The 20,596-nt window shown below is 39.9% G+C and overlaps 2 protein-coding genes and 1 pseudogene across 2 annotated transcripts in view; 2 read left to right on the forward strand and 1 right to left on the reverse strand.

Moving 5' to 3' along the window:
• The window catches only part of LOC132369192 (cyclin-Y-like protein 1), a 42,334-nt pseudogene extending 25,940 nt beyond the window's left edge, over nt 1-16,394 (reverse strand).
• Nucleotides 1-20,596, forward strand: part of CPS1 (carbamoyl-phosphate synthase 1) — a 395,122-nt gene that overhangs the window by 58,384 nt on the left and 316,142 nt on the right. The window lies entirely within an intron of this gene.
• LOC132368670 (10 kDa heat shock protein, mitochondrial-like) lies at nt 1,719-2,063 on the forward strand. Its single transcript, XM_059927390.1, has one exon. It carries the CDS (start codon nt 1,721-1,723, stop codon nt 2,027-2,029), a length of 309 nt encoding a protein of 102 aa, XP_059783373.1. The 5' UTR covers nt 1,719-1,720; the 3' UTR covers nt 2,030-2,063.

Consider the following 20,596-nt stretch of genomic DNA (forward strand, 5'->3'; position numbering starts at 1 on the left):
TACAAATTCATGAGAATTTATCTACAGTGGTGTTGGATAGGTGACAAAGAACTTTTTGAGACCCTCTAGAGAATGAACTATCTTTAAAACACTTTAGAAGTATCCATTTATTTGTGAAGAGCCCATGAACACGGCAATAGTCAAATACTAAAATGGCCTAAACTATGTTAGGACAACTCTCTTCCTTAAAGTAAGGCCAATAACCAAATCCCAATCACTGAAAGCCACTGGAAGGAAGAGTAGCATTCTTTAATACCACAGAATACAAACAATTTTAAAGCTGGGTTTTGGTTTTGGCTTTTGTTTGCTTACTAATTCAGATGAGCCTTCCTTCCTCCTATTAATATAAAATAGTTTTCACCATGCTGTCACACTCTCCCATCAATGTCCTCCACAAATACATGAAAGGTGAGGCAGGGAGAAAATCTAGTTGATGCTTTTTAAAATACAGAGCATTTAAATAAAAATTGCCAGTATCCAATAATCAGAAATATCCAAATGGCATATATAAAACACCATTTTGCTTGTTTCAGATGCTTTATGCAAAGCCACTTATTCCTTATTAACAAAAAGTTCTAGATGTAACATATTTGAAACAGTATCACTGTTTGGAAGACTAATTTCTCCTTCAAGCTAGAAATGTTTTAAACTAAAACTCTGATATGGTCCTTAAGCTATTTGGTTAATGTGTAATTTTAGAATCTCAAAAAACAGATACAGCATGAAAAATGAAAATTCACTCATTCAAATACTTTGATTCTAAACGAAGCAGGTTATCTTTTAAGGTCACTACTATTAGGGTATAATATGACATACACTACACGTAATAAAAGTCAATTCTGACGAAAAATCTATATATATGAGGGGAATAAAAATAGTAAGGAAATGTACCAAAATATAGACTAGTTGGTAGAGCTCTGGGTGCTATTTATCCTGTTTTCCTCTATTAAAAACTTTTTTTTCTATTATGAATGTATATTGATTTGTCTTTGGAAATATTACTGCTAAAACATTTAAAATTTTTAATTAGATGTGGTCTATAGTCCTATGGGGGCTCATTTAATGTATCAGCAACTTACAGTCTACTGGCTCGATCCTACAAAAGAAACACTTCCACAGGCCTACTCCTGAAACTATTCAAACTTTCCAGCATCTAGTGTTCACTAAAGGATGGCAGAATTGAAGCCTCTGAGCAAAGCCTAGATATGTTAGCTGCCAGCAGATTACTTTCCTCTCATCTTGCTTGAAAATTTAAGATAACTGTCCTTTATGATTAAAGCCTTACCATTGCTGGCTCACAACCTCAATAAACTGCACTGACACACATAAGGGTATAAAATGCAAATACAAAAAAAAAAAAAACAAGTAGCAAAAAACACTACTGACAGTTTAATGTTCATAGGTATTATTTCAATTGGTCACTGAAGAAGAGTATTTATCTTCATTCAGCACTAAGGACAAAATACATGGACTTTTACAATCTTTATAAGGGGAAAGGTTGCTTAGTAGACTTCAGGTTTAATGGTGAAGACTAGAAAATAATCATACCTAGGAGGCTAGTAAGTAACAACCCTCAAAGCTTATCATTAAAAGTCAAGTGCCTGTTGAAATCCTGCCCCCACCCAATGACTCTTCCCATTGTGCCTACTGCCTCTGATTTTAACCCATTAAAAGAATAAAGCTGGAGAGAGCGAGAGTACGAAGGGCGGCAATCCGAGTCATGGCAGGACAGGCATTTAGAAAGTTTCTTCCCCTCTTTGACCGAGTATTAGTTGAAAGAAGTGCACCCGAAGTTGTAACCAAAGGAGGCATTATGCTTCCAGAAAAATCGCAAGGAAAAGTATCGCAAGCAATGGTAGTAGCTGTTGGATCAGGCTCTAAAGGAAAGGGTGGAGAGATTCAACCAGTTAGTGTGAAAGTTGGAGATAAAGTTCTTCTCCCAGAATATGGAGGCACCAAAGTAGTTCTAGATGACAAGGATTATTTCTTATTTAGAGATGGTGACATTCTTGGAAAATATGTCGACTAAAATAAGTCACTATTGAAATGGCATCACGTGAAGCTGCCCGTTCCCCCAATGGCATCACGTGAAGCTGCCACTGAAGTTCTGAAATCTTTCATCCTGTAAATAATTTCCGTGTTTCTTTTATAATAAAGTAATGATATCCAAACTAATGATATTCAGTGTCTCTGAAATTTAGTTTTCTCTGTATTGATTTAAACATTCCCAAATAAAAGTATATAAATGAAAAAAAAAAAAAAAAAGAATAAAGCTGAAGTTCACTTTTTTCTTCCCCCTTTTCACAAGTTTTGGATACGTTTATTAAGAATCAATGACTTTAACTGAAACGTCTGTAATACTCCATCTATGTTGCACATTAATGGACAATATGGTAGGGTGAGTGGTTTGAATAGAATTCATACTCCAGGCCTTAGTAGAAAAGTATAATATTCTAATTATAGGTATAATCAAAAATATTGTCTGAATTAATATCGTTAATTAGATTGAATTAAACTTCAAACTCAGAACCTATATTCAAAGAATAAATCTAAGTTTGAGTAGACTGACCACAAATCTATTTCCTCTCCCCCTTCTTTCAGATATCATCTCATTAGAATTAAAGGCATTTTTTAAAAAAGCTATACATAAGACAGGATAAACAGCAGATGATTTTTAATGTTTGAAAGGTGAAAAGACTAGATAAAGGAGTGGTAACTGACATGGCAGAACAGAGGAAGCACAACCTTGGTACCTACAGAGAGTGACTAGGACAGGAACAAGAAAACCAGTTTGTCTTACAGAACCCAAGGCAGGCTCAGAGTTCAGAGGCGTGGTCCCCAAATCCTTGCAGTGAGGCCCATTAGTTAACGAGTTGTCCAAGTGATGCTTCCAATTAGATCTTAACAGACAGCCAAGGACCATCACACGTTTGAGGGAAGCCCCCAACAAGTAAGAGATCAAAACAGGAAGAAGGAATGGGACTTCCCTGGTGGCGCAGTGGTTAAGAATCCGCCTGCCAATGCAGGGGACACGGGTTCGAGCCCTGGCCCAGAAAGATCCCACATACCACAGAGCAACTGAGCCCATGCACCACAACTACTGAGCCTGCGCTCTAGAGCCCATGAGCCACAACTACTGAAGCCCACACGCCCTAGAGCCTGTGCTCCGCAACAAGAGAAGCCACTGCAATGAGAAGCCCACGCACCCAACAAAGAGTAGGCCCAGCTCACCGCAACCAGAGAAAGCCCACGTGCAGAAACCAAGACCCAATGCAGCCAAAAAATAAATACATAAAATAAAATATAAGGATGCTTTAAAAAAAAAACAAAACCAAACAGGAAGAAGGAATTGATGGGAGTGATAAAAACTCAGGAGCAAATGAAAACTTGAAATTGCATCAGTGAAAAAAAGAATGACAGGATATAAGAGAACTCTATAAATTGAAAATAAGGTAGACAAAACAATATATTCAATAGAAGGATTAGAGCACAGTCAAGGAAATCTCCAGGAAGCAGGACAAAAAGACAAAATGCAAAGCAGGAGGGGAAAAAAGTTAGCCATCTGGTAAGTCTAAGACTTCCAACATCCGAATAATAGGAACCTGGAAGAAAAAAACAGAATATCAAAGAAACACACAAAAAAGGTCTATACCAAACCAAATTATGAAATTTCAAAATCCCAGGGAGAGGGAAGGTACTAAAAGGTTCCCGAGAAGGAAGGGGTGGGGGGAAATGACTAAAATCGGTAATGTACAATGTACCATACAATGTCAACAGGTTTAAGAGCAACAGTGTAAATGAGAAGATGAGAGGGAAGTGTCTTTAGAATGGCAAAAATTAGTTTCAACTGAGAATTCTACACTTTATCAAATAGAAGGAGTTTCAGAGAGGCTAGATCTCTATAAACTTTCTGCCCATGTGCCCTTTTCCCAGGAAAATGTGCTCCAGTAAAACAAGGAAGTATAACAAGACAAGAGGGAAACAGAATCTAGGACATAGGGGATCCAACATAAGAGAGCAGAGTTATGTGAGATCCCAGATGACTTCACACAGATATCCCAGGAAAAGAGGCATAGAGCAGGCCTAGGGGAACACTAGTCTATATGGGAGTAGGAAGACAAAAGATTGGGGAAAAGTGTCTCCAAGAAAAAAATGGAACAGATGTGGCTTAGTAGACGGAAAATATTTTTGATAGGCATGTGACAAATGTTAAAACATTTGGGGAAAAAAATAGCTGTTAGAAAACAGGCAAGTGAATATAGTCAGGAAATTAATTCCACAGAAAAAATGAAGAATGTGAAAGCAGGGAGACCGGGCAGGGAGCTACTTACTGCATTTGGCTGTGTGAGATCACGTTGGCTAGGAAAAGGGGGGTTGGGTTATCCTAGAGAAGTGCAGAAGTGCTCCAATTTCATTAATATTTAAGAAAAAGAATGAAGGGTGTACAAGGAGGAGGCACAGTCAGAGAACTACATGGCTCAGCAATGCACAATATTTGCAGAGTCGTAGTAATGTAAACATTGATTCTGATTTAATAAAAACTGATACATGTTGAGGGAACACAGGGAGGGAAATAACGTCATGGTGGACCAAAGAAGCTAAGCTGTCACCTGCTATGACAAGAAGTCAATGGACAGTGCTAAAAATTAACTTACCTGTTATACTTTTATTACTTTGGTTAAAAAATAAGATCAAAAAAATAAGGCAAAAGAATTTAAGGCAGATCTTTATACTACAACCATATTAGTGAAATTTAACTTAAATGTCAGAACCCTTAAAAAATGGGCACTACTAAGTCAAAGACTTTCCTGAATACATTTGATAATTAGGAAAACAGAGATTTAGAAAATCTACCAAAAAGAGGTCCATGCTAACAGTATTGGATCCATCATATTTTTAGGAATCATGGCAGACATATTTTTAATTCAAACTATTAATTTCTTAACTTTTCAACTGTTTACTTACATGGTTTAAATGGTTGCTCTTCCTCTCTTCCCGCACTAAGAATAAAAAAAATTAACTGATGAATTCTGATACAAATGCCATAGAAAAATAAAAGTAGTCACTAATTATTTGATGGATTACCAATAACACAATGAGATAAAATTCCATTCTATTTTTTAAAATAATTTCCAACAAAATATATAATTTAAATCACCCAGCAAGATGAGTCCTATAAATAAAATCTAAAAACTTAGTTTCACTTTTTTGACCTAATAGATATTCTGTATTAGGTACAAATGAAAGACTCCCCATTTACAAAAGAAAAGGACAAAGCAAATTAGGCCAGGTGAGAAACTTAGCTAATAAAAAAATTTACCTGCTGCATAGCTGAACTACTAGCCAGGAGTATTTTCTAATTCTTCATTTACACACAGCGTACTTTAATTACCACAATCCACAGATGACAACTCGAAGAACCAGTTTCTGGCCAGGCACTCATCTCCGAACGCACCAGTATCTCTGGAAGCATCCTGAACCACTTAATGGTAACCTACTCAAATACCTTACTGAAAAAATACACAACTGGAAAGTAACCTATGTTAAACGTAAATTTTAAAATGAGTGTGCTGACCTAAATGAACATATCTACAGCACACAAAACTGTTTTGCTCCAACAAAGGCCAGAAGAATAAAAGCCTGAAGAGGGTCTTAGGCCACACTCTTGCTCACATTGCCTCCTTTAACTCCAGACAGGCATCACAGGCACGGATTCCTTAAGGCTGAAGAGAGAGACAGGCATGGGACAGCTTTTCTTTTACTGTCTCCAGAGCCCCTCTACATGTGAGCAGCTCATGGCTCTGGAAGAAACTGAGAAATAGAGCAATCCTAACCAGAAATGAGTGGCTCAAGTACACACACTAGAAAAATGCAAGTTAGAAACCCCAGGAGCCTCCAGGTTGGTGAACACGTAGTACCCTTGCAGAGGGCATCAAAGCTCTGTGCCCTGTCCCCATGCCTGGCCCTATGCATCTCTTCCATCTGGCTGTTCCTGAGTTATATCCTTTTATAAAAACCAGTGATCTAACGGAATAAAACAAAAAGCAAAACAACAACAACAAAAAACCAAACCTCCGTTTTTTATTGTGCTGCTTCACTTTAAATATTATGGAATGTTCACTTCTTGTATTCCTGCTCTCGTAATCAACTGAAAAACTTGGTCACGTATGGCTTTTTAGCAAATAAACTAGGATTTAACATAACATTAAGGAAGACAAGCAGGCAAGCAGGAGTGCAAAAAATTCTACGGTTCTGATTCTCCTCTTAAAACAAGGAGGACACAGGAAATTTATATGAGTTTCACATGCTGAGGATAATCTTCTGGAAAACCCCATATGGCATGTTGCTCTTATTACCCTGGCACAGCACTACATTAGGATGAGAAAGTTTTGAATAGCTTCAAAGTTCTGAGTAGCATAAATCTGGATGTGAGATAGGCTCGTCTGGTTGAACACTGTGTAAAACAGGGCCAAAATCACAAGGCTCAATTCCCATATATAACAACTGATTTTTCTGATTTGATCAAATGAAAACCTAACTGTGACCTAAACCCTATCATTTGTCTTTAACATATGTGCTCTTCGGAGCAAGGGGAAAAGGACAAAGTAGCATGGAGAAATAGACCACATCTAAATCATGTGGCCAGTTGACTATGTTGATAAAGAGGTGGCAAAATGTATAAACAGATAGTCTAAGTGTTCTCCTCCCTAAAACACTGACAACTAAAGGAAACTGTATCATCAACATATTAAAATAAGACAAGTGAATACATAAAAAAAGTGAAACATTTAAACCACTGTAAGAGTTTTTCTAAATACCTCCTATAATACACAAAACAAAATCAGTTTTCACTCTTTTTCTCAGGGAAAAAAAAGCATTGCCTTACCATCTGTTTGAGGTTTGCTCAGAAAAATTGTGCTTGCCCTTGGGTGGTCAGAAGGGTTTGGTTCCAAAGCTAAGTCTGTATAGGAAGAAGAGAAAAAGGTGTGGTGATTTAGTTGAGTAGAAAAATACATGATTTTAAAGATAGCTACACATTGATTGAAACCACTTTTAATAGTCTTGAGAAGAGCTTTTAGTAATGACAAAAAGGCAATTTTAGTAAAGGCACAATATAAAAATTCTATTGGGAAACAGCAAAATTGTAGAAACTCTCCATACATGTGGAATAAAACCATGGCTATGTCTTAGACTTCTTTAACTTGCACCTAAATAATCTATGCCATTTTTAGATGAATCATCTATGTGACTCCCCTCCTATTTATCAATTAAAAATTCAGTCACCCTCTTTTAAAGCTGCTATTACTAGCACATTCCAGGAACAGTCTCAAGAAGCAAGTTATGCTGTGGCCAACTACTGTCAGATACCAGCTCAATATATCAAATATGCCAAAACGAAGTGAGTTGCTTTTGGCAAATGTTCTTCAGACAATCAAATGGCTAATTCTAACTCCATTCAACAAATGAACTCATTTAATTGGCTGTGGTTTATCTGGGGGCTATTCATCATGGCAGATTTAAGAGGACTACATAAAAGTTCAATGTTCTAATCTAGAGGAACACTTCCATGATAGTGATTTTTAACTTTGCCCTCTATTTCCAAAGCTAAACTCACTTCTTCATTCCACGCTGCATGATTAATTTGGGGCTTCAATAAGAGTACTTTCTGGAGCAGATCACAGGGCTACTAGAAAAACATTTTGGCCATACCTACACGAAAAGGTGGGTCTGCCTGTAGCCCACCTTGCACCAAGGTGGGATAGCGTCTTCTATTTAGGCAGAAATACAAAACAAGCACAAGCTACCACACAGGATAGTAAGGTTGTTGTTTAAAACAAACAAACATAAAAGCCCTATGACACTTCCTCAGCAAAGTCCATCTCAAACCATTTAACCAATCTTTTAAGAAACTGGACCAAGATTCAGATAAAGAGTAATGGTTAAGGCAGTTATTTCCCAAACCACATAATAACTGATCTGTTTTTGAAAGATGGCTTTGATGGTCAAAGTGAAATACAAATATATCCCTGCCTCTTAGAGAATCCAAAGAATACACACATTGATACATTAAAAACTAATTAGTCTAGTAGTGAATTCTGTCTAACCCAGCATTCCACAAATGTATCTACCTAGAATCCCCTTTTCCCACCCAGAAAGAATTTTGCACAAACAGTAATTTTGGACTTCCCGTCTTAACAGGAATCTGAGCCATCCATTTGAATGTCATTGCCAGCACTAGTAATTTACAGAGCTAAACCAACTGCTTTGTTCTTCATGAAAATTCCTTCACTGAATTTGAAGTTTATCAAGCTGCTTTTGGAGAAAATATTCTATTCAACATTTTTATGTAAAAGACCCATATAATTATTTTAAAGTTTTTTTCTCCTACATATTTGAAAAACTAAGACAATGGGAAAATAAATTATTTCAGCTGTACACAAAATGGCAGGCAGAGACTTTCACAGCTGCCTCTAACCTATAGCTTCCGAAAGAATTCATGACTACTTACCTATACCAAAAAGAAAGTAAATAGACTACATTTGAATCTAAAAAATAAGCAGAAATGTTTGCAAAGTAGCTGTATTATTTATCAGTGTCTATGGCATGGTAAAACTTAACAATTTTCAATGGAAGTCCAGGAAAATTAAGTGCCAGAATCAAAGAGAAGCAAGCTTTAACACACACACACACACACACACACACCCGCCAAACCAAGATGTGCTACTACAGATCTAAATACAAAAATCAAGAAGGCTGGGATAAAAGAAATGACAACATGCAAAAAAAAAAAGTAAACTTAGCCCAAGTGACCAGAAAAAAGCTGGCACTCTCCCTACTCTATCCTAGGGGGTTCAAAGGTAGGCACAGGACCCAGGACCGGCCAATCAATCACAGCTGTCCTGGGACTTCCCAAGAAAAGAGAAAGGCAGAACTGTACTCTAGGATCCTTAGCTAGTCTTGAGCTGCTGGACACTCCCCTTGCTATCATGAGGGGAAAGGCTTTTCAGGAGACATCAACAGAGGAGAGCAGAACTGAGGAGATCATTTAACTCCTGGGTCAAGTAGTGCTTAACTCTGTGATGTTCTTTTAACTTGCAACTGAAGGAGACCTGGTTAATCAGCAGTACTGATGATCACACTAAAGGTGGGGAAAGGTAAAAGTCACTTGCTCATTCCTTTAACAAATATCATGAACAAAAATCTGCATGAGACAAAACGATGCTCTGTTTAAAAAATTACACACAACCATTCACAATCATTAACACACAATGATTCACAACCGTTACTTTTAGTTGCTTTTCTTATACGTTAAAAAAAGCTCTAATTAGTGTACAATTTATGTCTTCTTGTTACTAACAAGCGCTCTCCACCCCACTGTTGCATATTTATTGTCTAATGAATACACACTGGCCCATCAAGTGTTATTCCTATACTGGACTTAGCCAATCCCCTATTGCTGGGGATTGGTGCTTACAAAGTTCTATTCTTAAAATATTATGAGGAAAATCTTCACGTACATAGTTTTTTAAAATAATGGTTTTATCTCCTTAGCAAAGATCTTCGGAAGTGGAATGACTAAGCCAAAAGGTTAGATCACTTTCACGGCTCCATGTACAATGCTAAATTGCTTCCTAAAGAAGGTGGGGGGCACATTAGGGTATAATGCTACCAATCATGACGTTTTGAGTTCCTACCCTTGCTTTGGATACTTGAGAAAAAAAAAAAAATTCCTACTGATATGAATGAGGAACCTCACTGTAGATCTAATTTGTATTTCTTTTGATTACACAGTTTGACCATTTTCCCACAGTTATCAGTGTTATTTCCACTTTGGTGAGTTGGCCTATCATTTGAATGTACTGTAAACACCAGGGCCCTACTGCTGTCAGTTTGCATGAGGTTTTCAGAAAATATTAATCTTTTGTTTATAGCCTATGTAACTAACAATTTTCTATATAACTTGCACTTTTTGCTAATGAAAAATACCACATCATTATCTTATAGAATGGACATGTGAGCCATTAGACAGTAAACTCATACATACACACAATATTTCTGCACTTCCCATTAACTATCTTCCCAAGAGCCTAAGGAGACTATGATAAAACCTACCACACTCTTCACTATCACAAAGGTAAGACTGCCAACTATTAAGCAAAGCTTTACCACCCACCATCCCTCTCATCCCTCTCCCCACCACATGCACACACAGTAATTTAGAGACTTCAGGAAATTACTGTGCATTCAGGAAATTACATGGATTCTTCCGAAAGTTATTTCTTTAGAAACCTCTAAGAATGTTTTACCCAGGAGAGATATTCTTGAGCTCATGATTAGGGGTTATGATTAAAACTGTATTTTAAGACCCATCATTTTTGTATTATCAATTTAAATTGCAACTTATTTGACAGCATGATAGGTCGATGTAGAAAAAGTATGATTAAAAAAAAATTAAACTCGGTCTTAATGTAAACATTCCTCAGAGGAAACCTGTAAAACACCACTGACACTGAATACTGTTTTTCCTCCAATCTAAGATTCTACCAGTTGTTAAGATCCATCTCAATTGCAGTTGTTAAAAGTGTGAAAACATAGGCAACTTAGAACAAATGAAATGCATTACTGAAGGCTAAAAGTGTTAAAACTATGCTATCAAACTGTCGATAAATGATTTTTCCTTGTTAAAATATTAGAGGGAGAGGGAAGTGACCAAGAAAGCATCTGACAGAAGCAGCATATTTCAGAAAGCGATTAATATCAACATATTGATTTCAATATATTCCAAATAAACAGGAGATGTCAGCAGTTTCTGGGCCAACTGCTGAGCACCAGTTCACTTAACGGTGACCACTGCGTTTACTGAACTGCCCTAGCGTCCCTGTACCGCACAGTGTATTAGTTTTATGGCTCATAAGACAAACATTACAACCCTTACAATTACCATGGAAACTGATGATCTCATCTCTCTGAGTCCACGCTTGCCACCGCAGTCAGGGAGGTCCCGCCAGCCGGCCCTGAGCTGGGCGGCCTCACCAGCGGGGACACAGCAGGCTCCTGCACCTGCCAGGCTACTGCTCACCCAAGCCTTGATCCTGCTTCCCTAGCTTCTGACCATCCTGGCTTCCAAACTTCCCAGCTCTGGTTTCCAACTGCTTCTGTACCTGCCTCTACCCTGGTTCTCAGTTTTGCCTTATTTTAATCCTCAATCAGTGTTACAGTGATCATGACTGAGAGGTGACACATAGGTAAGTACACCTGGCTTTATATATTTCTAAAGAGTACTTTACTCAGTTTCTTGGACTTTTAAGAACCTTTCTGGGTTGCAAGTTACCTTCATTTCATTTCACATTACGCAGTGTTACTGTTTTAACTCTTAAGTTTTATTACTTTAATACACTAAACCGACAACAACAAAAAAGGGTGAGAAAAAAGGTAGTATTCCAAAGAAGCTCACATAATGTCAACAATAAATTCTGTTCCTATATGCCATGCATTTGGAATTTACAGTCCTACTCTCTATCAATACTCATTTTTAAAACCTTGGACAACTCAATTTATACCTAAGAGAAGAATTCCTACACTACCTAACTCAGAACATGGTGAGAATCAAACGAAATGCAAGAGCAATCTATATACTACAGCCTATTTTAGACCCTTATTAATATCGCTTTTTTGTTCAAGCCACTGTTGGCTCTCACCTGAGCTACCGCACCAGCCTCCTAACTGGTCTCCCTCTCTGCTTCCTTCCACCCTTACAGTCTATTCTCACACAGTAGCTGCTCTGATCTCCCTCCACCCTCTCTACCCCCCTTCCCTTTTTCTAAGAATTAACATCATTCCCCTGCATATAATCCTTCAATGGTTTCCCATTACAATTAGACTAAAATTCATATTTTTTGGTCAAGGCCCACTAGGCATACAAGGTCTTAATCCCCCATATTCCTCCTGGCATTCATTCACTCAGCTGCAGCCACCCATCTTTCTGTCCTTGGCACGCATCAAGCATATTCCCTTCTTAGGAACTGCACAGAAGCCTCTTCTCCCACAGCCTCACATGGCTCTCTTAGGACTGCTCATGGGTCGCTTAAGGAGAGAAGCTGTCTTTAACCACCCCTTGTAAAACTGTCCTCCTCCCCAGCCCATTACCTTCATTTTCTTTCTTAGTGTTCTCACTACCTGATGTTATTCTTGTGTCGTCAGCCCCCAGGCACCTCTAGAAAGGAAGGACCTGAGTTAGGATACGGGTTTCGTCTTGTCTAACCACTGTTTGTCCTGCCTCTGGAATGGTGCCTAATAATCATGTTTCAGTGTACCCAAAACCAGTTAAGTTTCTCCCAATTTTCCCACATCATCTAAGATTTCTTCTAATGCTGTCTTTTGATGTGTCTGTCACCTAAGACCAGAGTTAATTTCAGATCTCTTAGAGTAGTAGTTTAGTTACTCAGAATCAAAGACACAAGACAGGTTACCAAGAACCACGAAAACCTAAAAGAGGAAATCTAATGTTCAGTGAAAAATCAATGGTAACTTTAATTTGGGAAAAGAACATTTAATGTTAAAATACCTTTACTACAAAATGACTCACCCTATGAATTTAATGAAGTCGTAAGACAAAGTGTACAATCAGAATGCTATAGGGAAGTATCAATACAATGCATCAGTTTTTACCTGTGTCCCCTGAATAAAGCATTATAATGGGATTATAAAAGATGCTCAACCATAAAGGCTGGGTAAATGAATTATGCTCCAACCATTCGATGGCACAGTAAACAGCTGGTAAAAGGCAGGCTGTAGAGCTATGCGCAGTTGCATGGAAATACATCACCCTGGAGCACTCTCTAGGTGCCAGCACAGTTCCAGGAGCTTCATGTCGTTACTTTTCTTTATAACAAAAAGTTACAAAGTGGCACATAAAGAACAATCCCATCTTTGTAAAATAAACACAATGTTATGTTTATATGCATACAAAAGGTTCAGGAAGAATCAGCACCAAAATATTAATAAAAATTCTGGATATTCTGAGTGTGAGTGAAGGACTTTTCTGTGTTTTCTAAACCTTTTACATCAAATGTTTATTAATACTGTCACCAAAAAAAGGAAAGATCTGTTGCTCAGAGGTTTTTCCACATCATATTGCCAATTCCTTCCCTACCCACTCTTCAGGGGGATGGGAGGTAGGGGTCACTTGAGAGAGCACCTTTCACCAGAAAATTAGCAAAGCTCCTAAGGTCAGAACATAAAGGCTGTATGAAAAGTTGATGAATAAAAATAAAATCAGATAATAGGACCGTAGCATCTTATTTTCTATTATGACACTACCATCAGTTATATTAGATATACTGTTAAAGACAAAGTAGTAAAAAATTCTTTTGAGTCTATCTGAAATCTATACTACGTTCTTAGGAGTTACTTTTTTGAGATGGCTTGAAGAAATCATGTTCTTCTCCAGTGTTTCTGAAGAACAAGACAGAGCATCATTTATGTACGATTTTCTCTAAGTAACCAAATAATTCTTCACTGTAGAAAAGCCAAAATGTTTTATATCTGAGTAGGTATTTCTCAGTTTCCAGGGAAACTGATACAAAATTGTCTGAAATAAAGACATTAAGAGCAAACTTCCAATGTGCCTGTGCTTTATATTTGGTGTTCTGACCTTGTTTCTATGGAAACTTCATTAATAGGCAAATGCTGAAATTGAGGTTTCTCTTATCACTTTATTGAATGCCCCCCCAAAAAAGACAAATTGAAATGAAATTTTAACAATCCTGTTAAACATAAAAAGGTAAATTCTGTACTCATGAACTCTATTTTTCCAGTTCCTGATTTAGCACTCCTTCCTTATCATACATAGTCGTATGCTAAATGCTTAGTACCTTACCTGCCCGCTTACCAGCTTCCCCTAATGTCCCTCTGTCCAGGGCATTCTCGGCTTCAATTGGATTTCACCAGAACAAACTCTTTAAATTATATCAACGTGTTTACCTGACTGATAAATTTAGGCTATTTCATGACTTCTACTTTTATTCATATCCATTGCAATGTATATACAGACAGAGAATGGAGAGGTAAATGTTGCTTCTGAGTTGTGTACAATCAACTGGAATGGCAATAATCAAAACTGGAGTATGCTGAGATAGGCCTAACTTATGGATAAATTATAAAATATAAGGTGCACTCTAAACAGTTTCTTAAGCATCCCAAGAACTGAATTTGGCATATCTACCACCTCCCAAGTCTGTCTCTTTTGTTCAGTAGCTGTGTTACACAGTCATTTCAGATCTCTAAGTCTTGGCTTCTTCATCGGCAACAGAGGGAGAATATATACGGACCTTATTTGTAGATGGAAGGGCCAAGTGAAATACACAAGAAAATGCATTGTAAATCTTAAAAGAATTCTATAAAGGTCCAATTTTCGTCTCTCATCCTACACTAGCCAACTACTAACTGTTTTTAAAAATCATTTAGAGGCTTACCTTATAGCAACAAACAGAGCAGTTTTCACAAGTACTTACATGCTTTGTGTTTAAAGCTACAATTAATTCACATAATTTGTTCATTCTTTCACAATATCTAACTATTCTGAAAAGGGAGTACTTTCCACTTACAAAGCCACGTCCATCATAAGGGTGAATCCACAGGCTTAATTATTCTAACTTTTAAAGAAATTAAATAAACCCAACTAAAATTTAAATAGAAGAGCTGTAAGACATTTCGTCTATGAAATAATGAAATAATCTCTGGCATTTAAATGAAACAAATGGGCCAGTGGGGCTTTAACATCTTTATGATACAATGTTTTATACTTCAAAGAACAGTCTTTATTAAAGTGCCACTATGCTACCCAGAAATTTTTTTTTTTAACCTAGAGCCATCCCTTTCCAAAATTCTAGAGGCAAAAATCAAACGTTTCCTCTCTTCTCTCTCTCCTCTCCTCCCCGACAACACCCACCCCCAGCCACTTAGTCTTCAGAACTTTTACCTGAACATTCTTAAAGTTAAATAGTATTCTACTGGGTGGGGGTGGGGGGTGGGGTGGAGGAGGGAGCCATGGAGACATTTTTCTGCAGGATGGATGTGGTATGTTAACTCCCAAACCTTTATATTACAAATTACAATCTGAATTTGTTTTTTCTCCTTTGAAACTTCTGTCCAGCAGTCTCAGGAACCACCTCACCCCTCCCTTAGAACAAGCAACGTGCAAAAGAAGTCGGTTAAGGCTGTGCAGCTGAAGACATACTTGTGTCAAAGTGGGAATTTAAAAGTAATCAGAACTCCATGGGGTCTCCTTTGGTAAAGAAAAAAAACCCAACAACTATTCTCTGCAGCCGTGGCAGTAACGTTTCACACCGTTCACAGTTCTTTTAAGCCCCTCTCCCACCATTTTCTTTCCTATCGTGTTCAAATTATAGTTAGAAGGGATAAAGTAGCTTCTATCAGGGCGACTGAAAACATTAAAATCCAAAGAATTTTAGTTAAGAACACCACACTGACTCTGTCCATCTCTATTTTGAATTTAAATGACAAATCCTCTAATGTTTGTCTTAATTGTCTCGAGTATCAACTACCTTAACGAATAGAAGTCTATCATCAGGCCCTTACCTAGTTCCTTCGCTTAGGTACCATCTGGATAGGGAGACGGGATGGATACGCCGAAGTTAGAGTATTTAAGTTTTCATTAAGAAAAGAGAGAATACACCAGAAAGTCTCTGCTAAGTCCCACGAGATGTTAAATAGAACCACGAACAGGAAGGGCCGCGGATTGGAGGGTCTCAGGCCGGGCTGGGAAATGGGAACGGGGGAAAGAACTGGGCATTCGGGTAGGGAAGAGGGAAGGAGACTGGCCGGACGCGACTGGTAAAGAATAAGGGGTGGGGACGCCAAGCAGAGCCAGCCTTCGTCCCCGGTGCCCAGCCCTGGGAGAGCCAACTCCGGGCAAGAAGGAGCCCTAGGCGGCGTCTCCCTCCCGGGGGACCCTGGGGGCGGCGGAGGCCAGAGGTAAGCCCGAGAGCAGACGGCGCCGACCCCGCGAGGGGCGAGGCGCGCCCGCCGCTTCTTACCTTCGGGCATCTCCCGGTCGCTGACGTGCTGCAGGTGGTGGCCTTCGCCACCTGCGAAATCCAACTCGGCGGGTTCCACGGCAGCCGCCGCCGGAGCTACTGCCACCGCGTTCCCGGCCGCCGCCTTGTAGACCTCAGACTCGCAGTCCGGCTCCGCTGACCCCCTGCGCCGGCCCAACTTGGGGCTGGCATTGGGGGACAGGCAACAAGACAGCGAGTTCCCCATGGGGCGCCTTCACTCCTCGCCGCCGCCGCCTCCGCTCGTCCCCCGACTCCGCCGAGCTCAGAAGCCGCCCCCTCCCCCAACAATGGCGCGGCGGGCACTGGCAGCCCCGGGCTATGCCGGGGCTGTGCCGCACATGCAGACACGACTTGCCGGGCTCCTGTCCGCCCAGCCGCCGGGCCCCGGGCAGGGGCCCGGCCCCGGCCGCACCCCCGCCGCCGCCTCCCCGGAACCAACTAGTCTGTGAGGGTGGTGACCAGACCGGCTTATTTAAAAGGGGTGGAAAAAAAAAAAAAAAAAAGGGGTGGGAACCAGACAAGCGCTGAGACGCGCAGCCACTGCAGGGAAAGAGCGCAGCCGGACCTCCTCCCCCTTCCGCCGCCGCCTCCTGACTGAAAGTAGCTAGCCCGGCCGGCCCTTGCCTACCGGAATGTGTCCTTCGGTCACCTGGTTACGACGGACCAATCACGACCAGAGTTCCCTCCACGCGCCCTCCTCAGAGCGCAGCCATGTGACTCACAGTGCCCCGCCCCCGCCCGCGGCTGCCCCGCCCCCCGAGCGGCGCGCCCCGGACTCTGGTTTCCATTCATCTCTCGCGCTCCGAGCTCTCCGGTCCTGCGGGAAGCGCCGCGCGAGTTTGTTAATGGAAGCCGTCCTGAGTCAGTGGGCTCTGTAGAAAGCCCCTGTTCGTAAAATGCCAGTTCAGTTAGCAACTCGGTTTCACCGGGTCGACAGTTGACTCATTTGATGTATTGCTCAGCGAACTTAGTTTCACCCCAATTTTTGACCGTTTTTTATAACTGAATGCTCCTCCTGTCTTGCCTTCCAAAGTGTTAGTTTCCGCCTACAGTTTAACCATAGCAACCCCCGGGGCCCTGGTCCTACTCTCAATAAAGAGCTGTGGCTGTGTCTTGAATGAGACTCGAGGACACGTCACCCCTCCACTTCCTCATCAGTAAATTAGGTACCGAACTCCTCCCTCCCACCTCTGAGGCGCTGGGATTCAGCAACTCGCTTTTCTCGCCTGTTTCTCTCTTCCACGGCAGGAGTTTCCAGGTTTCCCTACTTTAGCCAACAACAACGCATAAAGCACGATTTTCTCATACAAACTTGAGAGTCACAAAGTGAAGTACCACGGTCTTGATTTGATGAAGATGATAACGATAGTTAACATTTGGCAAACACTATGCGCCAGCCCCCGTTCCAAGTGAGGTACTCATTTAACCCTCGGGAACAAAATCCTCAGAAACCTTCATTTTACAGATTTTACAGAAGCTAAGTAACGTTCCCAAGGTCACATGATTGCTCAGGGGTGTGGCCAGGATTTGATCCCTGATTGTGTGGATCCCCAAAGGCACCTTATTGTGATCATCAGAAAATAAAGGTAGAAGTCAAATTTGGTTGGAAGTGGCATAGTGTATCAGGATTTTCTTTTTTTAAGGAGGAACAATTTTTTGATGTGGATTTTAAAATACTTTCCCTTCATTCAACATTGATTAGTCCCTCCTACATGCCAGGCACCCGTGTGTGAAAAATAGTCCTGCCCTCAGTGACCTCAGGCACGGTGAGAAAACAAAGGCTTAGAGAGCCCAATAGTCTGAGGTCACACTGCTGCAAAGTACTTAAACCTGAAATTCAAACCTAGATCTATTAACCCCAAGTAGATGCTGGGGTAAAGAGCTTGGTTTTCTTCCCAGAAACATGAGAGCCATTGAATGTTGTGAAGTTAAGGAGTCACTATCAGGTGGTTTGTAGTGAGGTCACGCTTGAGAATAAGTAGGACTGATGGAAGCAACAAAACCCATTAAGAGACTTTATATTCATCTAAGCGAGGAGTGAGGGTTCAAACTAAAGGCAGTGGCAGAGATTGGAGTGGAGGGAAAGGATCTGAGGTCATTTGGGAGGTAGAATAGAAGTGCTCAGTGACTAGATATGGAGCGGGAAGGGGAAAAGAGAAGCAAAAATGGCTGCTAGGGTCCTGGCTTAGGGAACTATGTAGAGTGTGGTTACTTTTTCTTAGATAGTGCAGGAAAAGGAAGAGGTTTGGGAAGGAAGATCATTTTGGGTTCTGTTAAGCGGAACATAGAAATGGAGCTCTCTGGTTGAAAGTAAGCCTCTGCAGGCTAAGTCCATTTTGTGATATCCCAACTTATGTTTTCAAAAATAACACATTAAATCAATTTAAAAATGTGATTGGGGAAATTCCCTAATGTTGACAGCTAAGAATATCACATTTTTCATGGAGCAACTTGGAATCTATGGTTTTAGTAAATGAGGCATCCTATGTAAAATAAAACTGGTAAATGAGAGCTCTACCCACCACCAGAGCCTCCCATCAAGTCTCTTAGATAGCCTCAACCACCAGAGGGCACAGAGCAGAAGCAAGAAAAACTACAATCCTGCAGCCTGTGGACCAAAAACCACAGTTACAGAAAGATAGACAAGATGAAAAGGCAGAGGGCTATGTACCAGATGAAGGAACAAGAAAAAACCCCAGAAAAACAACTAAATGAAGTGGAGATAGGCAACCTTCCAGAGAAAGAATTCAGAATAATGAGAGTGAAGATGATCCAGGACCTCGGAATAAGAATGGAGGCAAAGATTGAGAAGATGCAAGAAATGATTAACGAAGACCTAGAAGAATTAAAGAACAAACAAACAGAGATGACCAATACAATAACTGAAATGAAAACTACACTAGAAGGAATCAATAGCAGAATAACTGAGGCAGAAGAACGGATAACTGACCTGGAAGACAGAATGGTGGAATTCACTGCTGCAGAACACAATAAAGAAAAAAGAATGAAAAGAAATGAAGACAGCCTAAGAGACCTCTGGGACAACATTAAATGCAACAACATTCGCATTATAGGGGTCCCAGAAGGAGAAGAGAGAGAGAAAGGACCAGAGAAAATATTTGAAGAGATTATAGTCGAAAACTTCCCTAACATGGGAAAGGAAATAGCCACCCAAGTCCAGGAAGCGCAGAGAGTCCCATACACGATAAACCCAAGGAGAAACACACCGAGACACATAGTAATCAAAGTGGCAAAAATTAAAGACAAAGAAAAATGATTGAAAGCAGCGAGGGAAAAACGACACATAACATACAAGGGAACTCCCATAAGGTTAACAGCTGATTTCTCAGCAGAAACTCTGCAAGCCAGAAGGGAGTGGCATGATATACTTAAAGTGATGAAAGGGAAGAACCTACAACCAAGATTACTCTACCCGGCAAGGATCTCATTTAGATTTGATGGAGAAATCAAAAGCTTTACAGACAAGCAAAAGCTAAGAGAATTCAGCACCACCAAACCAGCTCTACAACAAATGCTAAAGGAACTTCTCTAAGTGGGAAACACAAGAGAAGAAAAGGACCTACAAAAACAAACCCAAAACAATTAAGAAAATGGTCATAGGAACATCCATATCGATAATTACCTTAAACGTGAATGGATTAAATGCCCCAACCAAAGACATAGACTGGCTGAATGGATACAAAAACAAGACCCATATATATGCTGTCTACAAGAGACCCACTTTAGACCTAGGGACACATAACAGACTGAAAGTGAGGGGATGGAAAAAGATATTCCATGCAAATGGAAATCAAAAGAAAGCTGGAGTAGCTATACTCATATCAGATAAAATGGACTTTAAAATAAAGAATGTTACAAGAGACAAGGAAGGACACTACATAATGATCAAGGGATCAATCCAAGAAGAAGATATAGCAATTATAAATATATATGCACCCAACACAGGAGCACCTCAATACATAAGGCAACTGCTAACAGCTATAAAAGAGGAAATTGACAGTAACACAATCATAGTGGGGGACTTTAACACCTCACTTACGCCAATGGACAAATCATCCAAAATGAAAATAAATAAGGAAACAGAAGCTTTAAATGACACAATAGACCAGATAGATTTAATTGATATATATAGGACATTCCATCCAAAAACAGCAGATTACATGTTCTTCTCAAGTGCGCACGGAACATTCTCCAGGATAGATCACATCTTGGGTCACAAATCAAGCCTCAGTAAATTTAAAAAAACTTGAAATCATATCAAGCATCTTTTCTGACCACAACGCTATGAGATTAGAAATGAATTACAGGGAAAAAAACGTAAAAAAGACAAACACATGGAGGCTAAACAATATGTTACTAAATAACCAAGAGATCACTGAAGAAATCAAAGAGGAAATAAAAAAATACCTAGAGACAAATGACAATAAAAACACGACGACCCAAAGCCTATGGGATGCAGCGAAAGCAGTTCTAAGAGGGAAGTTTATAGCTATGCA

Source organism: Balaenoptera ricei, chromosome 7 (genome assembly GCF_028023285.1).
Source record: "Balaenoptera ricei isolate mBalRic1 chromosome 7, mBalRic1.hap2, whole genome shotgun sequence".
Lineage (NCBI taxonomy): Eukaryota > Metazoa > Chordata > Mammalia > Artiodactyla > Balaenopteridae > Balaenoptera > Balaenoptera ricei.